General features: G+C 61.2%; 9 protein-coding genes across 9 annotated transcripts; 6 read left to right on the top strand and 3 right to left on the bottom strand.

Moving 5' to 3' along the window:
* Positions 1–1081: 1081 nt before the first annotated feature.
* Positions 1082–2026, top strand: BXZ73DRAFT_106666 (P-loop containing nucleoside triphosphate hydrolase protein; the record flags this gene model as incomplete). The annotated part of the gene is made up of 7 exons (XM_048016687.1): positions 1082–1090; positions 1151–1187; positions 1244–1312; positions 1375–1447; positions 1502–1701; positions 1767–1885; positions 1943–2026. The coding sequence occupies 7 exons, from the start codon at positions 1082–1084 to the stop codon at positions 2024–2026; spliced, it is 591 nt and encodes a 196-aa protein (XP_047872499.1).
* A 316-nt stretch (positions 2027–2342) lies between these two features.
* On the top strand, positions 2343–4247 carry BXZ73DRAFT_106665 (uncharacterized protein; the record flags this gene model as incomplete). The annotated part of the gene is made up of 1 exon (XM_048016686.1): positions 2343–4247. One exon carries the CDS (start codon positions 2343–2345, stop codon positions 4245–4247), a length of 1905 nt encoding a protein of 634 aa, XP_047872498.1.
* A 224-nt stretch (positions 4248–4471) lies between these two features.
* BXZ73DRAFT_106664 (small GTPase superfamily) lies at positions 4472–5319 on the bottom strand (the record flags this gene model as incomplete). Its single annotated transcript, XM_048016685.1, has 6 exons — positions 4472–4558; positions 4616–4731; positions 4785–4984; positions 5040–5112; positions 5167–5235; positions 5292–5319. The coding sequence occupies 6 exons, from the start codon at positions 5317–5319 to the stop codon at positions 4472–4474; spliced, it is 573 nt and encodes a 190-aa protein (XP_047872497.1).
* Positions 5320–6550: 1231 nt separating this feature from the next.
* BXZ73DRAFT_55129 (uncharacterized protein) lies at positions 6551–8173 on the top strand (the record flags this gene model as incomplete). The annotated part of the gene is made up of 1 exon (XM_048021286.1): positions 6551–8173. A coding segment is annotated over one exon (1623 nt), but the record flags the coding sequence as incomplete, so codon positions are not given.
* Positions 8174–9022: 849 nt separating this feature from the next.
* Positions 9023–10782, top strand: BXZ73DRAFT_92830 (uncharacterized protein; the record flags this gene model as incomplete). Its single annotated transcript, XM_048026493.1, has 3 exons — positions 9023–9167; positions 9224–9865; positions 9923–10782. 3 exons carry the CDS (start codon positions 9023–9025, stop codon positions 10780–10782), a joined length of 1647 nt encoding a protein of 548 aa, XP_047872495.1.
* A 2333-nt stretch (positions 10783–13115) lies between these two features.
* BXZ73DRAFT_106662 (uncharacterized protein) lies at positions 13116–14163 on the top strand (the record flags this gene model as incomplete). The annotated part of the gene is made up of 6 exons (XM_048016684.1): positions 13116–13148; positions 13210–13344; positions 13407–13532; positions 13594–13806; positions 13865–13981; positions 14035–14163. The coding sequence occupies 6 exons, from the start codon at positions 13116–13118 to the stop codon at positions 14161–14163; spliced, it is 753 nt and encodes a 250-aa protein (XP_047872494.1).
* Positions 14164–16730: 2567 nt separating this feature from the next.
* Positions 16731–17681, bottom strand: BXZ73DRAFT_81708 (stretch-activated Ca2+-permeable channel component-domain-containing protein; the record flags this gene model as incomplete). Its single annotated transcript, XM_048023552.1, has 5 exons — positions 16731–16871; positions 16935–16962; positions 17154–17325; positions 17367–17606; positions 17663–17681. The coding sequence occupies 5 exons, from the start codon at positions 17679–17681 to the stop codon at positions 16731–16733; spliced, it is 600 nt and encodes a 199-aa protein (XP_047872493.1).
* Positions 17682–19057: 1376 nt separating this feature from the next.
* BXZ73DRAFT_106660 (Rad17-domain-containing protein) lies at positions 19058–21648 on the top strand (the record flags this gene model as incomplete). The annotated part of the gene is made up of 11 exons (XM_048016683.1): positions 19058–19195; positions 19251–19380; positions 19444–19478; positions 19535–19633; positions 19687–20249; positions 20302–20618; positions 20675–20817; positions 20865–21008; positions 21062–21238; positions 21298–21376; positions 21431–21648. 11 exons carry the CDS (start codon positions 19058–19060, stop codon positions 21646–21648), a joined length of 2043 nt encoding a protein of 680 aa, XP_047872492.1.
* Positions 21649–21861: 213 nt separating this feature from the next.
* On the bottom strand, positions 21862–24186 carry BXZ73DRAFT_55122 (uncharacterized protein; the record flags this gene model as incomplete). The annotated part of the gene is made up of 4 exons (XM_048021283.1): positions 21862–22104; positions 22153–22645; positions 22700–23551; positions 23603–24186. The coding sequence occupies 4 exons, from the start codon at positions 24184–24186 to the stop codon at positions 21862–21864; spliced, it is 2172 nt and encodes a 723-aa protein (XP_047872491.1).
* Between the last annotated feature and the right edge of the window lie 18 nt (positions 24187–24204).

Below are 24204 nucleotides of genomic sequence, written 5' to 3'. Positions count from 1 at the left end.
GCCGTCACGCCTGCTGCCGCCGCGTCCGTTGCCGTCCCCGCCCGCTCGTCTGCGCCCTTCGCCGCATCCTCGCCGTCCCGCCGCCAAGTGCGCGTGCCCGGCTGGACGTGTCTGCGCGCGTCTGGCCCTGGCCGGCCGTCGGCAACGTTCGCGTGCTCGGCGCCCTGCCGGATGAGCGTAAAATTGGAGCAGCTCACGGACGAAACTGGCCGCGTCGGGGCTCGTCACGGTCACCCGAGCAGACGGTGCGCTGGACGACGACTTCATCAACTCCGTTGTCCTCGCCTGCATCAGCCTTGGCACCAAGCCCTGGCATGCCCTCTGCCTGCTTGTCCCCGCCCTCTCCCGGCACCGCGAGCGCGTCCCTGTCAGCTCTAATCCCTCTCAATCTGCGCACATCCGTCGATTCCCGGGTGTCCATCGTCCCGTGCCAACGCCACGCCGCTGCGCACCCGCGGGACGAATGCAATACGATCGCCAGCGTTAATGTCAAAATCAAAGTCCGCAAGACTGTTCCTATACAGTCGCACAGCCCTTGACAGTCACGCCCGCTCTTGTCCCACACCCCCAGTCAACAACAGTCTACGCTCTATCGGTCATGTCACGGGTGATTATGGCTCTCAAGTGTCTATGTTCAAATACCCACCCACGATGGCTACTGAGTACTGAGTGTCCGCGCAGGTCATGCATGATGCAACACGATGGGGACGTGATCAAGCTTCCCGCGCTCACGATGCAGTTCGAACCGCATGGCCGACATTCACCAGACTCTTTTTTTTTTTTTTTTTGAATCCTCGTTTATCGCCCTTGAGGGCGGAGCCCTATGGTAGGCGTATCACCAGACTCACTCTCTGCCCTTGTGGGTTTTCATGTCTTGAGCAAGTAAATTCATCCGGACTCTCACTTACCTGATTCATAGGTTCTTGGGCGCAAACATGAACAGAACCCAAGGTTGCCAACGGACTCAATCCCGTGACCGCTTCTCGGGTCTTCGGACAATTGTGCCGGTGCAGTCACGCGGCCGGTGTTCCTATATGGATGCTGACCTCACGTTTCAAACCTCCGTCCACCTCTATCAAGGATGTCACAGGTGAGCACGTTTAAAATCTCTCGGCTCTCAAGCACCCAGGGCACGCCCAAACACCCACAGTCCCACCCTATACGAATAGTTCTGTTTGGCGATGATGGTGAGCTTCTCCCACACGTGTTGGATACTCATTTCCACTCACCTGTCTAAGTGTAGGTGTGAAAACGCTCATGGAACGGTTCAAGTACAATTGCTTTGACGACTCACACTTCACCGACGGTGATGGTGAGTGACGCTTCATCTCCAGCCTCGGCGGTCCCGCCCTCACGCGTTAGCAAGCCCTCTAGACTTCGCATTGAAGGCTTACATCTTCGAAGACGTGCTCGTGTACGTCCATGCAGAAAGGCCTTTTGGAACTCTGTGCGCGAACCTCGTCTGCGTATTCGATCCACACTCACTCGCCGCCTTTACCAGTTCTTCGGACCTAGTCCATTCACAGATCCACCCAGTCAACGGCTTCCTCCTCATCTACTCCATCGCCTCCAGGCCTTCGTTCGAGAGTATCAGTGCCATACACCGACGCATCTTGACCGCCAAGGGAACAGAGTCCGTGCCAGCCGTCCTCGTCAGCAACAAGATCGACGAGGAGCACGAGCGGCAAATACAAGGGAGCGGTTGCGTGACGTTTCCACTTCCTCTTCCGATCGAGACACAAGCGCTTACTCCGTTTTTGAAGCAGAGGGTGAAGAGCTCGCCAAAAACCTCGGCTGCAGCTTCGTCGAGATCTCGGCAAAGCAAGAAGATGTGGATGTCGCGTTCGAGCGCGTGCTGCGTGCGATCCGGGCGCACGAATTGAAGGTCTGCGTCCTTCGTTCGTCGCACTTGCTCGATCCATCTGGCTGACCTGACAGACAGCCACCCGCTGAAGCTCCGAGGGACGCTTCCAGTCGGATGCGATTTAGACTTGCCGGCTGGAGCATTCAATGCGTCGTCGCGTAACTGCACGTAATCTATTGTTTCCCATGGCCACCCAATTCTTACAAAGACTTGGTGTACCCACACCCCCATTGTCGGGAAGCGACGTGCATGGTTCCATCCACTGATTTAACTGTTGTGTCGTCAGCAGCAAGCTCTTCGACGTGGACGCCTATGCTAGCCGCGATGCAGAGTCTCAAAGAGATCCCTCTTTTGGGCGCACAACACGCTACCGGCAGCCCGCATTGTGACCAATGACACTATATCCGCAGCCAATATAGTCGTCGACCCTCACCCATGTCGCTCACCGTCCTCACAACTCCCTCCCTACCTGTACGAAATGACGTTCTCAATTGACGATTACTTCAACTTCGACCTCGATTCGCCCAACGGCTCTCCGCCACCCTCCCCGCCACCACCTCCGGAGACCCGCACACCTCCCCGCTGCCAAACCCTGGACACTCTGCTCCTGGGGAACATCTTTGTTCTGCTCCGTGACCTCACCTGCGACACGGGCAATGTCCTCGCCGCTGCCTCCGTCTGCAGCCACTGGCGCGCCGTCGCGCGCACCTTCCCCGCCATCTGGACCCGACTCTACGTTGGCCGCTCAGTGCGCTCCGTCGCCGCCTTCCCCACAGCGATCGCGTTCAGCGCCCACGCGCGGCCCCCTCTCTTGCTCAGCGTCTTTATGCACCGCACGATCGCAAACTGGGGCTGGCCGTGGGCGCGCGTGGACAATGCTCTCGTCGGCACTGCGTGGCGCCTGGCTAAGCTCGACGTGTCGGGCGACGACGACGCGGTCGCGGCACTAAACAAGCTCTTCGACCGGGCGTTGTACGGCGAACTCAAGGAGCTCCGCGTCGTGGTGACGACCCTCGCCCCAGCGGTGGTGGTCCTCCCGCTCGCGCCGAGGCTGAGCTTCGTGCTCACCCAAGGCGTCGCGCTGGCGCGGGAAGAGCTGTCCGTTATGTGGTATCCCGAGGGCGTGTTTCTTGAGCTCGGGGCCGGCAGGCGTGAGCACTCGCGCACCCCCAGCGTCGACTTCCGCGGCGCGGCGTTCGAACGAGCGTACGGCAGCCCGTGGCATCTGGACTGGCTCACCAAGGGCTTCCCACACCTGCGCATCCTCAAGCTCAACTACGCATGCTGGCTTTCGCCGAGCGATGGAAAGGACCGTACTGTGGTGATTCTCCCGCTCCTGGACGAGCTCCATGTCAGCGACGGACCCTGGGCTGTCGCGACACTCCTCCAGGTCCTCCTCGCCCCGCAGCTCCGCCACTTCACGTTCATCCTCGACCTCGCCCCCGCCGCGGGCGAGTCCCACAAGGACCGCCCGACACACTTCGCCGCGATCGAGGACCTCCTCCTCCACTCCCGCCGCGAGACCGTCCCGCGCCTCATCGCATCCACCCCCCACCTCGGCTTCTTCCTGCCCCGCGCCTCCCTGCCGCGCATTACCGATGCCTCCTCCCCGCCCCGCTGGAACATCCACCTCGCCAACGCCTCCCCCGCGCAGCTCGCCGCGCTCTTCGCCCACACCCTCCGCACGCTCGTCCCCGCGCTCGACGCCGCCGCCGTGCCCGTCGACGTCGACCCGCGCACCCTCGCCGCCGCCGCCGGCCTCCTCACCCGCCCGCCCTCGCCGCTCCCCCCACCCGCGCCCGGCTCGCTCCCGCGCGCGCCCACGCCCCCCGGGCTCCGCGAGCACCTCCGCGTGCTCTCCGTGCACGACGCACGCGGCGCGCTGCGCGGCGTTGCGTGGGTGCCCGTCCTCGCCGCGCTGCCCCGCCGCCTCGCGCGGCTCGCGGTCGGGGACGCCGCGGTGGCGCGCGCGGTGCTCGCCGCGCTCGACGCGGACGCGGACGCGCGCGCGAAGCGCGGGGGTGGGGGCGGGGGCGGGGGCTGCCTGCGGCCGGACGCGTTGATGCTGTGCGGGGTGGGGGAGTGGAGCGCGGGGTGGGTCGGGGGCGTGCTCGAGCGGTGCGCGCGCGCGGACGTGTTGCGGGCGGCGCGGGTCGAGCTGCGGGTGCCGGTGGGGAAGGATGCAGTGGTGACGGAGGCGTTTCTTGGGCGGGCGGGCGGCGGGAGGGTTTTCATGGTGAAGGGGTGGTGTGGGGTCTGCGACGAGGCGGTGGGGGCGATTCGGGAGGGGCAGGCGCAGGTGCGAGAGCAGGGCCGCGGTTGCGTTCAGCCTGGAGATGCGTCGGCGAGGGGCGTGGTGGCAGACAAGTCTACGTCGCACTGATCGTGTGCAATAATCGTATGTACTATACAGTGCGCCGGAGTTGAAGTTGTATGTCATTCTGAGGGGCTGAAAAGGTATGTCATGCGTGATGCATTGCACACCTGTGAAGCGGGTGGCAAAATCGTCTCGCAAAGACATATACTGCTTGACTTACTTAGCTATCGTACAAAGGGCGTCCAAGGCTAAATCTGTTCCAAGCACGGTCGGCGAAACACGACGTGTGGTTACGCGACGACGCATCGAACGCCACAGCCGGCGGCAAGTCTGGATCGAATCCGACCGGAACCGTCCCTGGGAGCTTCAGCGGGCGGCTGTCCGTCAGGTCAGCCAAGTGGATAGAGCAAGTACGACAAACGGAGGACGCAAACCTTTTCGTGCGCCCGGATCGCACGCAGAACGTGCTCGAAAACGACATCCACATTGTCGTGCTTCGCCGAGATCTCGACGAAACTACAGCCAAGGCGTTTTGAGAGCTCTTCGCCCTCTGCGTCACGCACGGAGTCAGCGCATGTGGCTCGATCGGAAGCGGAAACGAACCGCCTGCTTGCACTTGCCTCTCGTGCCCCTTGCCGAGCTTGCTGCCGACGAGGACGGCTGGCACGGAGTCCGTTCCCTTGACGGTCAGGACGCGCCGGTGGATGGCACTGATGCTCTCAAACGAAGGTCGGGAAGCGATGGAGTAGACGAGGAGGAAGCCGTCGACTGTGCGGATCTGAGGTTGGACCAGGTCCGATGAACTGGCGAAGGCGGCGAGTGAATGTGGATTGAATATGCAGAAGAGGCTTGGCGCACATGGTTCCAAAAGGTGATTCTAACTGCACGTACACGAGCTCCTCTTCGAAGATGTAAGCCTTCAATGCGAAGTCTAGACGGTTTGCTAACGCGTGACAGCCGAGGCTGGGGATGAAGCGTTGCTTACCATCACCGTCGGTGAAGTGTGAGTCGTCAAAGCAATTGTACTTGAACTTTTCCAGGAGCGTTCTCGCCCCTACGCTTAGAAATTTGAGTGGAAATGAATGTCCAACACTTGTGGGAGAGGCTCACCATCATCGCCAAACAGAACAACTCGCATGGGATGGGACTGTAGACGACGATGTTTAGGTGTGGGTGCTTGAGAGCCGAGAGAAAACGTGCCTCACTTGTGACATCCTTGATAAAGCGCCTCAGTCGACGGAAATTTGGAAGGTGCGACGAAAGATCATCATGAGCTGAGCATCGCGGCAGTCACGGGAAGACAGTTCGAACTGACGCGGACAGGCGTGCGCGCTTATCCAGCCCAGGCCTCCTCTTTCTCGTTCCTCTCGAGCTCGAGCTCATGTCAATGCCCGCTTATTCGTTCGTTCTATACACCAATAGCAGCTGCACTTCTTGTCCCCGCATGTTCTGGGGGAGTTTTAACCTTAAATCCGCCACTGTATAGTACCTCAGCCCCACAATATTCTCCGCCTCCCAGAGTGCTGGTGCCCGTTCGAATTCCTCACCTTTGAATTGATTCCTCTCCATCTCCATCTTCCCTCTATACCACCACCATGATCAGAACATCACGCAAGCCACCTCGACCTGCAAAGCGCACCGGCACCACTGATGTGTACTCGTGCCGGGGTCTAACGGCAACACGTCTCTTAGCTTGTCGGTTTCTTCGAGTACGCCTGTCATTCTTTATTTGGCGTCTTCCCCGTCTTCCCCCCTTCCTATCGCATCCATCCAACTACGTCCATGCACGCGCTATGTGAAGATGCGCACAACTCAGACGACCCGGAGGCCGGACCTCCAACCTCCAGCGCCGCCGCCCTCCGAGGCTCCGTATCCTCGAAGTCACTATTGCGCATGCCCTCCACCACGTCGCGGTTCGACCGGTTACCGTACCCATTGGTTCGCATCGACGTACTCGTTGCACAGACACGCCTCATCCTCCCGCACGCCGCCTGTCCCCCAAGATCCGCGCTCGCACTCCGCACTTCCAGCCCCGCCTCACGGCGACTCGCGAGTCACACATCACATGTACATGCACGCGTCGAGCGTGATCATGATGTCGCCCTCGCTTTGGCCATGTTCGACTCCAACGGCCATCTGCTTCTTTGTGGGTCCGCGAACAAAGCCCGGCGATCCGCTCGATCGACGCCAGCATCATGAGTATTAAACTCATCATTTTCGCCTTTCACGACCTGGATCTCTCCACCGTCCACCCCTCACCGAGAACAGTGGAAAGATGAACACTCCTACTTTACAACAAGGCACAGGAAGTAAGTATAACGCATGTTATCGCCTACTTGTTTTCATTTTGCGCCACAGCATTGGTGGACTCGCCACTGGGGGTTGCCACCCTCCCCTCAAGCATCCTCGAGCACGTTTTCCTGGACCTTTACAACGACTACTCGAACTCCTATCAAGACTTCGGCCACGGATTTCACGCGTCCTGGGTTCCCGTCTCATGGGTGTGCCGCCACTGGCGCGCCACTGCGCTCACCACATCCGAGCTCTGGCACCGCATCGACTTCCAGGACCAGCGCGACCCCGCGTCCATCGCCCCCTTCCTCGAGCGCGCCGGTGCCCGCGACAACCTCTGCGTCTCCTTCAGCGGGTCCGACCTGGACATCTCTGCTGCATGCGCCGCCGTGCTCCCCTTCGCCCCCCGCACCTCGTACTTCGCCGCCATCTTCGAGCCCGCCCACGCGCCCGCCGTGCTCGCCGTGCTCGCCGCTCTCGGACCGCCGCTCAAGTCGCTGCAGGTCTTCGCGACCGGGCCGGTGCTGGGGCGCGAGCTCCGCGTCGACGCGGCGCGCACCCCGCGGCTGGAAACGCTCGAGGTCGAGCACGTCGTGCTGCGTGTGGACGGCACCCTGCACGCCCTCTCGGAGCTGTCCCTCGCGCAGCTCTGGGGAGTCGGTGCGCCGGCGCTGGACAGCGCGTGGCTGCTGGGGCTGCTGAGAGCGTGCCCGAACTTGCGCGAGCTGTACGTGGACAGCGCGCTCCCGGGGGTGCACCTCGACGCTAGCGACCCGAGGATGGCGAGGGTGGAGCTCAAGGAGCTGGAGGAGATCCGGATCGACGACTTTGCGCTGGACATCCAACACGTCCTGCGGCACCTGGCTGTGCCCGAGACGTGCACGTTCGATATCGTCGTCCGGTACGACGAGGACACCGAAGGCATCGAATGTGGCAGCAAAGACGACGATAGCCTTCGAACCAAGGTCACTCCGCCCATGGACGCATTTCCAGAGAACCGGTGGGAGCTCTTTCCGGCGCTCGCCACCGCCGAGCACGTCGAGGTGCGCCTCGGCGCGCGGGGTCGTCTCCCCGAAGCACAGATCGCGGTCGGCTACTGGACGATCAACATCCCAAAGCCCATGTGGGCGGTCCCCAAGTCTCAAGCGGACGAAGAGGACGACGACAAAAAGTCGACGGTCGACCGTCCCGCGCTCGCCATCCACGTCTTACTCGGCCTCCCTGCCCTCGCGAACCCGCGCACCCTCACGTTCCTCTCGCTGCACCTCTCCCGCGCGATCCCCGCACTGCCCAAGACCACCTGGCTGGGCGTGTTCCGCGAGTTCGGCCGCGTGCGCGCGCTCACGCTCGGCGGCTTCCGCGCGTTCGGCGACGTGATGGAGGTCTTCGTCGGGAACCCGGGCGCACGGCTGCTGCCGGCGCTCCTGCAGCTCACCGCGTGCGTCGCGGTGGATTCGCGCGAGGGCGCGAACGTGCGGTACCTGCTGGGCGCGAACATGTTCGCGGCGTGGCTGGAGCAGCGGAAGGAACTGAGGCTGGCGCCGGTCGGGTTGGTGGTTGAGGTGCCAGATCGGCGGCTGAACGGGGCGACGGTGAAGTTCGCGAGCGCGTTGGTCGCGTACATGGCGGTCAGAGGGTGGTCGCAGCGTGTGCATAAGGAGGAGTGTCCGACGTGCCACGGGGTGTGTGTAGATGAGTAGTATGGCGATGGCACGGCCAGGCGCAAGCTCGTTGCGTCTGAAAGCGTGCAGACAGAGTTCAATATCAATTTGAAGTTCAATGACGATCGACTCAGTGAGTCCCACGGTGCACGTACTCATACATCTGTTTACTTGGCTGACTTACGGCCCTCGAGCTCGCTGTGTAGTCGAACGTCATCTCCGAGTTGTGTAGCATACAACATATGTGTGTCCAATGTTGATCGTGGCGCTCTTGGGAACTACACATGTGCTTCCCAGAACCACTTGATAGCAGACTCTGCAAGAGAGGTGCCGGCTGGTACCGGTGCACAGTATTTCATCGGCATCGACTTCGCGTTTCGTACTACTCAAGTAGATGGTTGGGAAACCCTCAGCTCTCCTCGTTCGCGCTCTTCCTTTGTGAGAAGGTGACTTTTGTGTGAAGTGTTCGGCATTTGAATAGATAAGCTATGTAATGCTCTCTCCTTCCATCTACTTATGACCGGGCAAGGCTTGCACTGAACGAGGATGCGTATGCTTCTGACGGCAGTGGCCGGGCGGGGCGGTCCAGTGCTGACTAACACCTCAGCGCCGCTATCAGCACGTTCGTCGCTGCACTCGTCTAGCTACCGCCATCGCCCTCACCCATCCCACTCCGCCAGATCTAGAGCTGCGCAAGTGGCTATCTGCGCTGCCTCGCGCGCCAGAGCCCGCGCTCACGGATGAGTTCCGTGCCGCTCGGGCGGGCAACGGCAAGCCTGGTCAGCATATGTCCCTGACGTCACTCCAAACATCCAGCGCAGGCTTATAGCCCTCCTCTGAGGCCTGAGGCTCGCCCCGCCCCTCTACTCGTCTCCGTCCACACGAGCCATGTCGCCCTTCTCTCGCCACATCAACTCTCCGCCTGCCGACACCAGGGCCGTCAAGCACCGCGTCCACGAAGCCTTCCTCGAGAACATCGTCCGCGTCCACCGCCACCCGTCCAACACCCCGAATGTCTACAATGGCAGCGCAGGTACGCCCTCTAGTCCCCACCCTTCCACGTTCCACCCCACTCATCCCCTCCTCAAGGCGAGATCATCGCCGACATGCGCGTCTTCCTCGCCTCGCCCACCAAGTCCCTCCCCACCACCCCCACCTCTGCTCTCATCGCGGTCCCCTTCCACGACCGCCACCACGGTTCCCGCGTCGCCTTCCTCGACACCCCCGTCGGCCCCGCCACCCTCGTCCTCGTCCGCCAGCTCCGCCTCCGCCAGGCCCCAGACTCGTCTGCCCACAAGCACGCCCGTCGCGGAAAGCTCGACGCCGACGTGCTCGAGCAGGTCGAGCTCGCCGAGACGTGGCTCGCCGCGGTCAGGCTGGTGGAACAGGCGGCGCAGGTCGCGGAGAGCGAGCCGTTGAGCGATGACGGGTGCGAGGTGCTCTATGGACGCGCGGGGTTGCTGTATGCGCTCCTTTTCCTCCGCAACGAGCTCGACGTCACGCTCCGCGACCTCGCCAGGCAGGGGAAGGTCAAGGACAAGGTCGTCCGTACCGTGGAGGGGCTCTGCTCAGACGAATGCCTCAAGGCGGTCGTGGAGGACATCCTCAGGCGCGGCAAGTTCGGTGCGGAGTTGTATAGAGAGCAGCTTGAGGAAAGCGAGAGGGAGAAGGCGCCGCGGCACATGTGGAGATGGCACAACTCGCGCTACCTGGGTGCGGCGCACGGCGTCGGTATGTCTACCTCATTCGTGCACAGTGCACGCCTTCGCTCACCCCTCGTATTATCAGCCGGGATCCTCCACATGCTGGTCCACGCACCCTCAGCCATCGTCCTCCCGCACTGGGACGACATCCTGCACACAGTAGAGTGGCTGCTCGCCGTCCAGGATCCGCTTGGCAACTGGCCGACGGAAGCTGGGCAGCACATGGCGCACATCTCTGGAGGTGCCGCTGTTCAGCCCGACACGAAGCGCCTCGGAGTCAACGAGGAGAGGGACGACACGCCCGTTCAATGGTGCCACGGTGCACCCGGGTTCGTCATGCTGTTCTCCGCGATCCTCCGGCGCGCCGCGGCGTCTCCGTCGACGTTTGTGCTCCCAGAGGAGCTTCACACGTCCATCCGCGCCGCGACGACCCGCGCGGGGGAGCTCATCTACACCCATGGGCTGCTGCGGAAGGGAGTCGGGCTCTGCCACGGGGTCGCCGGCTCCGTTTTCGCTCTGCTCGCCATCTCCGACGCGCTCGACGAACACGCCACCTCCCCTGCTCACACGCCACCGACCTCGAGCTCCCCGCGCTCACCCCGTTCTTTCGTGATGCAGCTCTCCCACCACGGCTCTATGCGCGGCTCGCACATAGAGGCGGGCTACTGGATGCAGCGCGCGGCCCATCTGTCGGACCTCGCGGTCGGATACCGCGCGCTTTCCCAGGAGGGACAGATGAACTTGCCCGACCATCCGTATAGCCTTTACGAAGGACTGGCGGGGATGTGCTGCGCGTGGGCGGAGGTGTACATCCGTCTGTGCGCGGTGGAGGGCTCGTCGAACGGGCACGCGAACGGCCATTCGACGGCCAACGGGAGCCACCACACGCCCGAGCACTCTCATGCAGGCATGCCAGCGTACGACGACCTGACGCTGTTGGGTTGAGGGCGCCCTTTGTTTGATCGTCATTGTATGCTATCATTGTACGGTATGTGGCGGTCTCACAGTGTCGTTGCGTTTGGGCTTACTCCTGCCAGTCTGGCAGGTATTGGATGTATGGCACAGCGTTTGATCTTTATGGGATCATTCCTGGGACGCCTTCTCGTCTTGTGCGCGTGCGACGAGCGTGGTCGACCCGGCCGTCGCAACTCCATCCTTTCCCACATACAACCGGCCGCAACCCAGCGCCCGGGCACACCAATGCCCAACCCGTCGTCTGTCTCGGGCACGACTGCGCGACGGACCACATACGGGACTGGCCCGGGTGCGCGTGGGAGTCCGTGGATGACGGTGGGGCGTGTGCCTCGCGTTCATGCACTCGATCGGCGCGGCGCGGCGCCAGCGCCGGCGAAGGCGAAGGCGAAGACGGCAAGTTCTTGTGTGCGGTTTCGCGGTCTGGCCTTGATGTGCTTCTGACAGGTGCACGAGATCGAGCGGATCCACCTGGAGAAGGTGCTCAAGAGCACGCGCCCGTCGGTCCCAGCGGAAGGGTGCGGGCGGCTCGGACGGATGCAAGAGTGCTCGCTACGTTGATGCTGACTGCTTACGTGCGCTTTAGACACGGCGCGTTCGTGTCAGACAGGGGTGACGAGCTGCCGGGGCGGCCAGAAGCAGATGGCATTGGACTGAGAGCGTCATTGCGATGATAGGAATCGTATGCGCGAAGAGATAGACAAGGGGGAAGCTGTACGTACCGAGTTCCAAGGGGAGAACTGGCAAGAGACGAAGGTAGATCTCTGTCTGGCCACGAGTACCGTGTACCACATCGAGGCGCTCCGGACGGGGTGGATAAGGACGAGTATAATTAATTGGGAGAGGCTCGCTAGCCTAGCTGGTACGACTCCCAAGTCGCGCTTGATAAAGTGCGACGGATATTGGGGGCGGCGTGCTGCACATTGCGATTGGTGAGCGGGCACGGCGCGCTGCCATGGTCGTCGGGCTGGGATGGTGAGCTGTCTCGCGTCCACATGCGCGAAGAGCCGGGGGCGCTATTGGGTTGCAGATACTCTGGTCTCACACGAGCCGGTGGCGGGATGCGGTACAGAGCGTCTGGGGACGGGACCAAGGTACTCCAGCTTACCGCCTTTGCGGCCCGGCTTCATGTGGATGAGCTTCATGTGCTAGCGTGCGCACGTGGGACATCTCCGCCCCCGCCCCACATGTCGGGCAGATGCCATTAATGTCCGTGCCCGCGTGGCAGATGCGATACCAAAGATGGGGTAAGTGGACAGACATCCATAAGAACAAGTCTCAAGAGGCGCCGTGCGAAGCACGGAGACAGTCGCGGCCCGTCCGGGTGGAGAACGACGGAGCCGGCGGCGAATGGACTTCTGGTGTCGGGTTCCGCCGTCACGCGTCAATATTCAATTCTCGTCCCCAGCCGCACTGTACCACACCCCACCATTGGCGCGCGCCTACATGCCAGTTGGCAATGTGCCGGGCGGGTTCAACGCCGCCTGTCCCGGGAGTCGAGTCACAGGTCAATTCGGCGGTTTCTACGTTGTTCTACATTCCTCGGGTGTCCTTATGTACAAATCCGTGTCACAGCCCATGCAAGCGGCCAATGGCGTAGTTGAGGATGGTGAAGCGGTCGACGGTACCGTGTGCGCGCACGAGAGCAGTCGACCGTCGCGCGCCTTGGTCTCGTCCCCAGACGCTCTGGAGTCTGTACCGCACCCCAACCGCACCCCGCCACCGCCTACACTTGTGAGCATCGAGAGAGCGAGACGGCGCATCCCAACGATATTATTGGTAGGGTGTCGTGGATAGCCGCATTGACAGCATGACAGCGGGGACCAGGGTGGCAGCGGAGTAGAGGGAGCCGTCACGGAGGCGAGCGTAGCGGAGGCGCCTCTCTGCCAGATCAAATCTCACAGGCCATATCTCACTTTTACGACAGGGCAGGGAGGGAGAGGATAACAAAAGAGAAACGTATAGGCGGGACACGTCACGTCGCGCCCACGGGATTGGGATTTGGCAAGTCCGGCCCGTGACAGGCACAGACAACTGACTCCGGCGCAGCTGGACACAGTACGATGCCAGATACTGGAAGGCGGTCAAGCAATTCTCGCATGACAGAAGCGCGCCTGAAGCGGGCACACCACCAGTGAACCTGCTGCCTGCCCCTCGGCAAGTCCCACTGAAGTGCCTCAACGCAGGCCACGTGCGCGAATACTCGCTGCAGAAAACGACCTTCCTTCTCGTCATGGGCACGGATGTCTGGCTCTCGCTGCTTATAAGGAGCCCAGAATGACTGCTCCCCAGACCTCTCGCTCATCATGCCACTGCCCTCAACTCTTCCAGAACTTGCCGTAGGCAGCGGTGCCCTTATGAACTCTTTACTTGACTGACTACATATCTGTCGCACTACAGCTCAATTATGACTATTCTCTGGGAGAATGGGCAGTGGTCATCCTTCCCAACAATTCTAGGTATTTTCTCTTTGAGAAGACGTGGTTTCCACTGTCGCCAGATGGTTCCCAGTTGGCGCTGTACAACCTCACTCGAGTGAGCCTCGTTCACTCGTCCAAGCGCGATCTCTCAACCTAGGCGTGCTTGCTTGCTTTCAGGATCGGGATCTCCCCGAGGGCACACTCGCCTACCTCAGGGCAGAGAACGGTACACGCGTCTGCTACGTCAAGCACCCCGACGGCCGTTGGCATCCGGCTCAACATGCCCTCAGCGCACTGGAACAGGTAATGTGAATCAGTCTGGGTCGGCGTTTTAGATACGTTCTCACACCTTGCTCGCCTTCAGACGCCAGTCCACCCTAGCTGTCAGGTTGTTCCGTACAAACCGTACCGCCCGAAGGGCTGCTCGCCGGGCCCTCCTCCTGCCAACGCAACGGACGTCGAGCTCAACGTTCTCATCTCCTCAGCCATGAAAGGGGAAGTCGCGCACCCTACTGAGCCGGCATTTCCTGTACTCAATGGCAACCAGGACCACGAGAAGTTCTCTGTCCGTTTTGGGGTCCGTCCTCTATCTCTGTTCTCCGAATCGATCTCAAGTGCTCCATTCCATCCTGCAGATAGAGGGCTTCGACGAGAAGGATGAAAGGAAGCAGTACAACACCCGCCGCAACAAGCAGCCGCTCACCCGCGCCGAGCTCGCGGTCCTCGTTTCCGAGCTCTTCGTCGCGCGTGCCGTGAGTCCTGCCTCTGTCATCCGACGCGCTGAACCCTCAACGCGTCGTTGCAGGCCAAGCTCAACCACAAGCTCTGTATCGAGGGTCGTGAGGTGGACCTCGACGCGAAAAACATCCTGGTCGTTCGTGTGGAATGGGTGACGACAGGGACCATCCAGCCCATCCTTCGCTTTGTTCACTAGGGCTCGTCACGGCATCAGGAGCGTGAGGTATCTTCTTGGGCCAGGGTGGAGCCCTGGCTCCCCGCCGAACGGCTTCCCTCTTCTTGTATTCCACTAGAGATCGATGCAAGAGCGTCAGATCCACCGCCTGGACTTGCAGCTGGAGGGACTGCGACATTCGGAGCACTTCTGACAGCCCGTCCAAAGGCGAGGATGCCGCTAGCGTGGGCGATAGAACGCAGGCTTGATGTGGATATCGTAGAAAAGGCGCTCGAAATGTGGTCGTCTGAGCATGCGACACAGGATGAGGAATGGAACAGCGATAAGTTACAGCAATCCTCCATTTCGCCCTCACGGCCCGTTGCACCACACGTTCCCGAACGCGTCCCGCGCGCCTCCCGTCGCACCGCCCCCGACGTGTCCCTTGCGCCCCGAGTTGAGGTACCCGACCGCATAGCTGTCGCTCGCGGTAAACGCCAGCAGCGGGCACTTGAAGCCGAGGAACACGGGGCACGTGCGGTCTGTCGCGTTGCACACCTCCCACTTGAGGTCCCGGAGTTACCCCGATCAAGTCGGTCAGCCGGGACACCGCCATTTGCCGAAGGTACCGTTCACCCGGGCTCGGCCGGACTCACCCGGTTACCTCGGCAGAGTCGTTCGGCCGGACTCGCCCGGTTTTCCCAGGGGAGTCGTTCGGCCGGACTCTCCTGGTTTTCCCGGGGGAGCCTTTCGGCCGGACCCGGTTGAAGTGGGTATGGTGTATAGTATGTGTAAAACATGTTGTAGGGTGTATGTAAGGCTTCAACTAGGTAGCTTGGTTTTATAAAGGGTGGGTAATGGGGTATAGTATACCACACAAGTAGGGCTGGGGTGTGCTACAGCACAGAACCCAGTCACTGGGGGCCAGCCGAACCCACCCAAGCACATAGCAGCTGCCTTTGTGACCTCCGAGATGAGGCAGGTACTATCTGACATAAGGTTTGGCACAGTGAGCAGGGTCCAATGCAAGCAGCAGACCACCAGGCAGTGGTGCAGGCCCAACACTACACCAGGTGGCAATGGATGGATGGCCGGCGATAAACAGATGGCCGGTATTAGATGGATGGCCGGCACTGGGCAGTAGATGGATGACCGCCGGCAAACAGACGGCCGGTGATGCAGCTTGAAGCGGACCGACTGTCGGCAGTGGAAGCCTCGGACTGACCGCAGCGGAGCGCCGGCTGATGGCGGCCGCGCATAGCGCCGGCGCATCAGCGGCTGTGCACTGCCGCCCGCGCTCCGAGTGATCTGAAGTGGCCGCCCCCCCGACATGTTTGTATTCGTTCTCCGCCGTTATTGGTCGTAATGACATGCAAAAGAGCGCGTTATGTGCGTATTAACAGCGCGAATCAAAAGTGCCCTGGAACGTTACGTTCCGTGCAGGCGCCGGCCCGTGACGTTATATGTAAAAATGGGGATGAGATGGAGTATGCTGACATTAACTTACATCGGACGGACGGATGAATACCCAGATAGTCTCTGCATAATCTGTGGATAACGAAAGAAGCAAGAATCGTGAAGAAATAGCAGAAACTCGCGAAGATATACTGTTTTGACCAAAAGTGTGGTTCACATATAGGTGGGCTTCCATATGTTGGGATGGAGGATAGATATTGCATATCTGTAAGCTTTCACATTGATTGTAGTGTACACAGACCAGGAATCTATGTTTGTGCGCAGACAGATTAAGAATTGATGGTACAGTGCGATATGTCATTTTTCAATGACATACACAATATCGATACAACATGCGAGCTCATCACAGCACACAATAGCAGAACAGACTCGCCTTTACAGCAGCTTTCCAACGCAAAAAGAATCTCGAAATTCCGACAGGAACCCATGGAGATGTCGCACATGGGCTCAGAATGTGGCTTCGTGTGCTTGGTGATTTGGTTCCTGGTCTGTGTACACTACAATCAATGTGAAAGCTTACAGATATGCAATATCTATCCTCCATCCCAACATATGGAAGCCCACCTATATGTGAACCACACTTTTGGTCAAAACAGTATATCTTCGCGAGTTTCTGCTATTTCTTCACGCTTCTTGCTTCTTTCGTTATCCACAGATTATGCAGAGACTATCTGGGTATTCATCCGTCCGTCCGATGTAAGTTAATGTCAGCATACTCCATCTCATCCCCATTTTTACATATAACGTCACGGGCCGGCGCCTGCACGGAACGTAACGTTCCAGGGCACTTTTGATTCGCGCTGTTAATACGCACATAACGCGCTCTTTTGCATGTCATTACGACCAATAACGGCGGAGAACGAATACAAACATGTCGGGGGGGCGGCCACTTCAGATCACTCGGAGCGCGGGCGGCAGTGCACAGCCGCTGATGCGCCGGCGCTATGCGCGGCCGCCATCAGCCGGCGCTCCGCTGCGGTCAGTCCGAGGCTTCCACTGCCGACAGTCGGTCCGCTTCAAGCTGCATCACCGGCCGTCTGTTTGCCGGCGGTCATCCATCCACTGCCCAGTGCCGGCCATCTGTCTAATGCCGGCCACTGTCTGTTTATCACTGACCATCCGTCCATTGCCACCTAGTGCAGTGTCGGGCCTGCACCACTGCCTGGCTGCATTGGACCCCAGTGCTCCCCAGTATGTCTGTCCTCGGACACCCACCTCCAAATATCAGAGGTCTTGAAGGTGGCTGCTACATGCTTGGGTGGGTTTGGCCAGACCTGGGTGACCAAGTTCTGTGCTACAGCGCTACCCATGCGGTGTATACTTCATAACTATCAAACCTGGAGGCCTAATTGATCATATGAAGCCCTACATACACCACACAGCATGTTTTATGCATGCTACACTGTATTCACTTCGACCAGGTCCGGCCGGGCGGCTCCCCTGGGAAAACCAGGGGAGTCCGGCCGAACGACTCCCCTGGGAAAACCAGGTGAGTCCGGCCGAACGACTCTGCCGAGGTAACCGGGTGAGTCCGGCCGAGCCCGGGTGAACGGTACCTTCGGCAAATGGCGGTGTCCCGGCTGACCGACTTTGCCGAGGAAAGCCGGGACATGCACTGCACCTCCAGGCACGGCGGCAGCACCTCGTACGCCTCCCCGAACGCGGGCAGCGCCGGGTTCCGCGCGCGGAAGTGCTCGCGCCGGAGGACGTCGGGCCGGTCAGGTTGGACTCGCCGCAGCGGGGGAAGGAGACGGTGCAGAGCCGGGTACGGTGCGCGGCCTGGCAGTCAGTGCAGGTCACGAGCGGGGAGTAGTCGTCGCGGCTGCAGGCGAGGGTGGTGAGGGTGGACGTGAAGTTGGACATGCCGGAGACGATCGTCTCGCCGACGGGAGAGGGAAGGGTGGGGGCGGTGTATGCGACCTGCGGGGAACGAGGGACGGCCAACGGGACGGCGTAGGCGACAGTGGGGCAGTAGGGCAGTTGGTGGACGAGCGTGCACGCGAACGAAGCTGTGGAGGCCGATGTAAGGGAATATGGGGCGCGAAGAGGGCAAGGAAGGACGTACCGGACTTGGTGAAGAACATGACCAGCTTCGAAGCGGCTATCGTGCCATCCTGGAGGGTTTACATGGCATGGTTGGTCTTGGGCGTAAGCCCCCCTCGCTCCCGCCCATGAACCATTCCCATCCCCAGCCCTGATTGTCGCGTAGCCAAAGGGTGGCGGATTTGGAGCTCAAGATTTTCGCACCGCTGCTTGATTGCTGGGCGGCGGAGCGGATAGCACAATTTGTGCGAGGGACGGAGGAAAGGGGAAAGTTGGCGGTAGGGACGTTGACAAGGGTGTAATTCGTGGGGGACGAGGGGGCATTAATTTGGGTGAGGTTCGCACTGGGGATGGTTAGGAGGGCTCGAGGTGGGCTTGGGGGTTAAATGGTGGAGAGAGGACGATTGCTTGATTCCCGGTTGTCTCGCTTGCGAACGGGGACGGGGGATTGGTGCCATCTAGAATGGGGTCAAGGACAGGCTTGGGAGAGAAGACGAGGAAGACGGACTGGGTGCAGTGAGAAGGATCTCGAATGGGGTGTGTACGCTCCCAGCCTGGATGGCGAAGAATCCTCCTCTTGTGAAAAAGCCTGCATGGCTTCTGTACCCTTCTGGCCCAAGGGAGATCTCAAACACGGATTTGCCGTTCACGTTGTCTGGGCCTGGTTGGGTGATGGAAGAGTCGTTGGAGAAAAAGAGGCGCGGCGCGCCGGCGGAGGAGGTGCAGAGACCAACATAGACATAGTGGAGGTCGGGCGAAGGAGAAATGAAGAATGCGGGCGGTGAGGGGAGGCTGGAGCTCGGGAGTTGAAGTCTCGGACCGTATCAAGAGCGAGCTGCTGCTGCTGTGCTTCGGCAAGCAGGATGGACGAGGGCAAAGAGAGAGACGGGGAGCAGCATGACCAGCGTGGGGGAGAGGAGGAGGAGGAGGAGGAGGAGGAGGAGGTTGAATTCTTTGATAGAAGGGCTGCTTAGGGGAGACCAGGTTAAATTAGCAGTGCCTCGACACCGCCGGAAGCGCCGAGGAATCCCACTTAGCCAAACCGGCCCGGTGTGACATCATACATGCACCGTCCGGCGGCTGGAATGAACAACAAACGTTCAGCGCAGAGACGCGGCGGACGCTGAGGGAGGAGGGAGCAGGGCATATGTCATGCAGTCTTCTGGAAAGCCCAAGTCCGGATGGAGGCTGCGTGCCAAACTCGCGTGGGCCTTGATTGCGATTTTCCGTGCCTCTCGGGACGGGAGAGTCGGAAGTGGTGACGTCACGCACGACGCGTGCATGTGATGCGTGACTCGCGAGTCGCCGTGACGCGCGACGCGTCCACTGCTGCAACTGGGGCCACACTGCCTGTACCCGTTCCATCCGTCTTCTCCAGACTACCATCAAACTAGTGCTTTTCTTCGAGTGCTTGGAAATGTCGTCTTCAAATCTTTCCAAACATCAGAACCGGAGGCCCAGCTCAACTTCTCTCAAGTTCAACCAACGTTCGGTTAGCAGCAGAGACGATACCCCACCTCCGACAAAGAAGGCCAAGACCAAACCTCTGATGTCGGTCAGTTTGAGCTTTTCGCTGATTGTGGTCTCATGCTCACGCCTGGAACGGCCAGCTTGCGCGACCTCCCATATTCGATCTCACCGGCCTCGAGCCTTCGCCACCACCAAAGACGGCCAAAAGCAAGGGGAAGGAGAGGGAAATCCTGTCGCAGAGAGTGGCCTCGTTTCAGCACGAGGGTTCAGGTACGTGGTTGCGTGCGTTCTTGTCAGAAACACCGGTCTTAAAGCGCGTGTTTGAAGACACAGCGTTATGGATTGATTTGTTTGAGCCCACAGCCGAGGTATGCTCCATCATCTTTGTCAACGTCCCCCAGGCTTCATGCGGACACGTCGTTAGGAGGAACTGGCGGTTCACAAGCGCAAGGTGCAAGACGTACGACAGTGGCTGCTCGAAGCTTTCGACGGCGGTCCTTCCGGGAAACTATCTAAGTACCGGGTGCGTCCCCTCATACCTTTTTCTCCTTTCATTCTCAACGTCCGATCTTCTAGCGCATACTAGCCCTCACTGGGCCCGCAGGAACGGCGAAAACGGCGACTGTACGCGTGCTCGCACGGGAGCTCGACTTCGAGATCGCGGAATGGAGCAACACCATGGACGAGCAGTTCTCCCGGACAGAAGGCACCTGGGACACAGACTACGAGGGGTTGTCCGAGAAGTTCCAAACCTTCCTTACCAGAGCCTCCAACTGCCAAAACATCTTCTCCCGTCCCCCCACGCAAACCAACACTTCGTCCCAGCGATCTACAACCGCCGTACCGTCCACGACGGCCTCCACTAGCACATCGAGACGCAAGGTCGTCCTTGTCGAAGACCTCCCGAACATCCTCCATCCTCGAACACAGGAGTCATTCCATGCAACGTTAGAGTCCTTCGTGGCTTCCACGGCGAGCGTAGGAGTCCCCCTCGTGATTGTAGTCAGCGATGCCGGTGTACGAGGCGAAGACGCAGAGGCAGACGGTCCTCGGCGCTGGTCCCGCGGGAAAGAGGCCGTCGATGTGCGGACCGTGCTGCCCCCGTCCCTCCTGAGTTCCCCCGCTGTGAGGCAAATCAAGTGCGTTCTGCCCGGCGTTGACGCTGACTCCCCGCCTGACCCGCGTTCGCAGCTTCAACCCCATCGCGGCGACGTACATGCGCACTGCGCTGAAAAGTCTGCTGGATCGACAGAGGGCCGTCGGCGTTCGACCGTCGAAGGACGTCCTCGATCTCATCGTCGAGTCTTCCAATGGCGACATTCGGAGCGCCATCATGGCGCTGCAGTTCGCGTGCACGGCGGACGGGTCAGCTCTGCCACTGAGCAAAGGAAACAAACGGAGCGCGAAGGGCAAGGGACCATCGGCAGCCACTGTGCTCCAGGCGGTCACGCGACGGGAGCAGAGCTTGGCTCTGTTCCATCTCCTGGGGAAGATTATGTACAACAAGAGTGCGTGGGCAGCCGATCTCCGGGCGGACACCTTCTCACGACGCAGCACGTTGCAGGGAAAGGCGACCCCCCGACGCAGTCGGCACCGGCGAAAGACGTGAAACGAGATAAAGAGCTCGATGCGCGTCTTAAAGACCCTCCCCTCCTCCCGCCGCATTTCAGCGAGCACGATCGAAGAGCAAGCCGCGTCGACATCGAGGTCCGTGTCCGCGCGATCCCCGCTCCTCGTGCTCACCGCCTCTTCAGGAGTTGTACGCCGATAGCCCCATCGACGCATCCCTGCTCTCTCTGTACATCCACCAGAACTACACCCAGTACTGCGACACCCTCGACCAGTGCGAAGCGCTCGCCGACATGCTCAGCTGGGTAGACTCGAGCGGGGGAGAGGCGGTGAGCGTCACGCAGCCTCGTCGCGTCTCTCTCACTGACCGCGAGCTTCCCAGTGGCACCAAGCGAACCCGCACCACTTCCATCTCGTCGCGCTCGGGACGCTGCACGCGCTCCCGAGCCCCGTCCCGCGCCGGAACCAGAAGCCGTTCAAGCCCGCGTTCTTCGAGAGCCTGCGACGGCAGCGCGCGGCGGAAGAGGGCGTGCAGAGCGTGCAGGCGTGGCTCCAGCGGGTGCGTCCGCTCGCCCTCGCGTGGTTGTTGTCGTGCTGACGCCAACTCTCGTTGGACAGGCGGGCGGCATGCCCTCGGCCAAGTGGGCGCAACGCGAAGTCGCCTTGGGAGCGGGGACGGTCCTAAGGCTCGCGGACGGTACGTATCGTCGTCCGCTCGCGAGGGCCGAACGCTGACCGCTACGCCCACCAGGATCTGCGCGCGTCCCTCCGGCTCACCGCGCGTTCTCCCGGCTCGACTTCCATCAGCAACCGGCGAGCCAGTCCGCGGAGCTCGCGGAGGAGGGCGACGTGGGCGACGAGGTTGAGGTCGAGCCGGACTCGCAGCGTCGCGTTGCTCCGAGCCCTGCTGTCGAGGCAGACGTGTCCACCGGCCGGTGCTTGTCGGACGACGACATTGAGGAATGGTAGAGATGCCGGTTTGGATCGCGTCACCGCCGCTCTCGGCGGCGGGAACGTGGTGCAGTTATGGAAGGACGGGAGCACGACGATACCCCCTAGTGTAGCTAATCGAAGAGACAGAATATGACACGGAAACAGTGTGTAACGAAAATGCTCGTGGCCAGCAGAAAGTGTGGCTCGTAGCGAGAGTGGCGAAAATAGCGAGGACAGAACGAAGGTGGATTACTCCTGGTCCAGATCGACCATGTCGTCCTCTCCCAGAAGCCCTATGGGGTGTCCGAAAGCCTTCACCTCTTCTTGCTCAACTTCATCGTCCGACTCACTGTCCAGGACAACCACACCCGAGTCCGCACGAGGTTCGTCGGCGGACACGTCGAGTGGCTTCTGGACACATGATCGTTTCTTCCCCGGGCGAGGACCTAGCTCGATCTTCCGCGTGGAATTTGGGGCGGCTAGCGTGCCCAGCTATAGCAGCATTGGCGACGAGCAAGTCATGAAAGAAGTCCGGCGCACCTTGCTGTGCGTGTTCGCGTCCGTGGTCAGCTTACCTCCCTTGCTTGCGGGGTCGAAGCCGAGCTGCTTGATGAGCTCCGCCGAATACCCGCTCTTCCTCGTCGTCTGATCCTCGTCGGACTCTTCGTCGTCGGAGTTCGCGCGCGCCGACTTCTTCTTGCCTTTGCCCTTCCCGGCCTCCTCCTCCGCCTGCGCTTTCGCAAATTCTCGTGCGCTCGCAAGGGCTCGAGTGCCCTCCTTGTCCCGCGCGAGCAGTCGCTCCAGCGCGACGTCGTCGTCCTTCGCAGCCAGCTTGCGTGCCGCCCGCGCCTGCGCCTCGCGGCCGACGCTCTCCCCCAAGAACATCGTCCCCGGGTCCGCGGTCGAGCCGGACACGACGTGCCCGCCGACCACGTACGTCGCGCCGAGGCCCGGCTCGGGCTTGAGCCCCCACTGCCGCGCGGGGTCGTACGCCGGCTTCTTCCTCGCTGCGCTCGACGACATCCCGCTCGTCCTGGAGCCCAGTCGTCAGCCCCCACCCGCACGAACAGCACGGAGCCAGACGCACCCGATCGCAAACTCCGGCCGCGCCGCGCGCGACCGCTCGACCGCGGCCTGGACGTGGAAATCGCAGACATCGCTCACCCGCTTGTCGCACCATGCCTCGCAGCGCTTCCCGTCGCGCTTGACGGCCTTGCACGCCCCGAGGTCCTGCGCGTACCCGACGACCGCGACGGCCGCGTCCGACTCCGGCGTGAGCGCGAGCACGTTCGCCGTCGGGTGCGGGGGGTCCGACGCCGCGCGCTGGAACGGGCGGAGCACGCGCGGGTTGAGGAGCGCGACGACGGCGCCCTCGCGCAGCTTCGACATGCGCTCGAACGCGCCCCGGCTCCCGCCGCGGTACACCTTCCGTTTGCCGCCGGTGTCGGTCACGACGTCGTCCGCGCCGTCGGCCTCGAAGAGGAGGAGTGACAGGTACGCGTCCCCGCGGATCTTCGCCGTCCCGCCGTCGACGCCGCCGCGCGAGCGACAGCCGAAGTCGACGAGACGCAGGTTGATGTACTTTTTCCCCCAGGTCGGCGTTGCGCCATCGGTCTTCAGCCCCCGCCGCTGGAAGGGTGCGGGGCGTGACGGTCCCGGCTGCGCGGGGGCGTCGAGGGCGGGGAGCGCGTCCATGCGCTCGTCGTCGGTGGAGGGCCGGGCAAACTCGTCGTCGCGCGTGACAGCGACGGGGGCTTGGGTGTAGTCCATCGGGCCGCGCTCGGCGACGACGGCGATAGTGAGCCAGTCGCCGTCGACGGGGACGTCGTAGCCAGCCTTGTTGGGGAGGAGGCGTACGACTGAGTAGAGTTTCGAGGGGGAGATGTAGTAGCGCCCACGCAGGTAGTCTTGGAACTGCGCGTGCGGGATTGCTCGGGATCTGGGTGCGAGTGGTCAGCGTGAACGAGAAGGAATGGACAAGATCACATACGAGAGTCGGATGTTTGAGGTGGGCTCCGGTCGTTCAAAGTGAAGATCGTCAAATGGAGGCTTGTGGTCGTAAGGCCCCATCCGGAGATCCTCCACCAGAGCGAGGTTCTCGTCTCTGGTGTTCGAGTCTGGCCGGGGTGGGGCGGGAGTCGGAGGGGCTCCCGTGAAATCCGCCGAACGAGCGACAGGATCCGACGCTTCTGGTCGATGTTTCTGCTTGTGGGCCTCAGCGAGCGCCCTCAGCACCGTCGACTCTGCGGGAGGTGCGAGTGACCGTGGCTGGTCCTGCTTGAGCGGGAATGTCGGAGGGCGTGCAGGAAGCGTACGAGACGAGTGCGTAGCGCGCTCTTCGCGCTTCCTCTTCTCTGAGAGACGTAAGGTAAGAACAGAGGGTAGATTGGCTGAGTACGTACTAGGAGGCGTTTCCGGCACGAAGACCTCGGAGTTGGGTCGTGTGCGCTCGGGAGAAGGAGGGCAATCCGACCCGTCACGGTCCGTAAGTTGGGCTTGGAGAGCCGCGATTTGTTGTCGCAGGGCTTCTTGCCTGTCTTCCTCCGCTTTCTTCTTCGTTGTGGTCGAGTACATGTTGGGGGAAAGGGCAGC

This window comes from Epithele typhae, assembly GCF_022376455.1.
Source record: "Epithele typhae strain CBS 203.58 chromosome Unknown BXZ73scaffold_88, whole genome shotgun sequence".
Taxonomy (NCBI): domain Eukaryota; kingdom Fungi; phylum Basidiomycota; class Agaricomycetes; order Polyporales; family Epitheliaceae; genus Epithele; species Epithele typhae.
The sequence above is the reverse complement of the archived record's forward strand: the minus strand, read 5'-3'. Positions and strand labels throughout refer to the sequence as shown.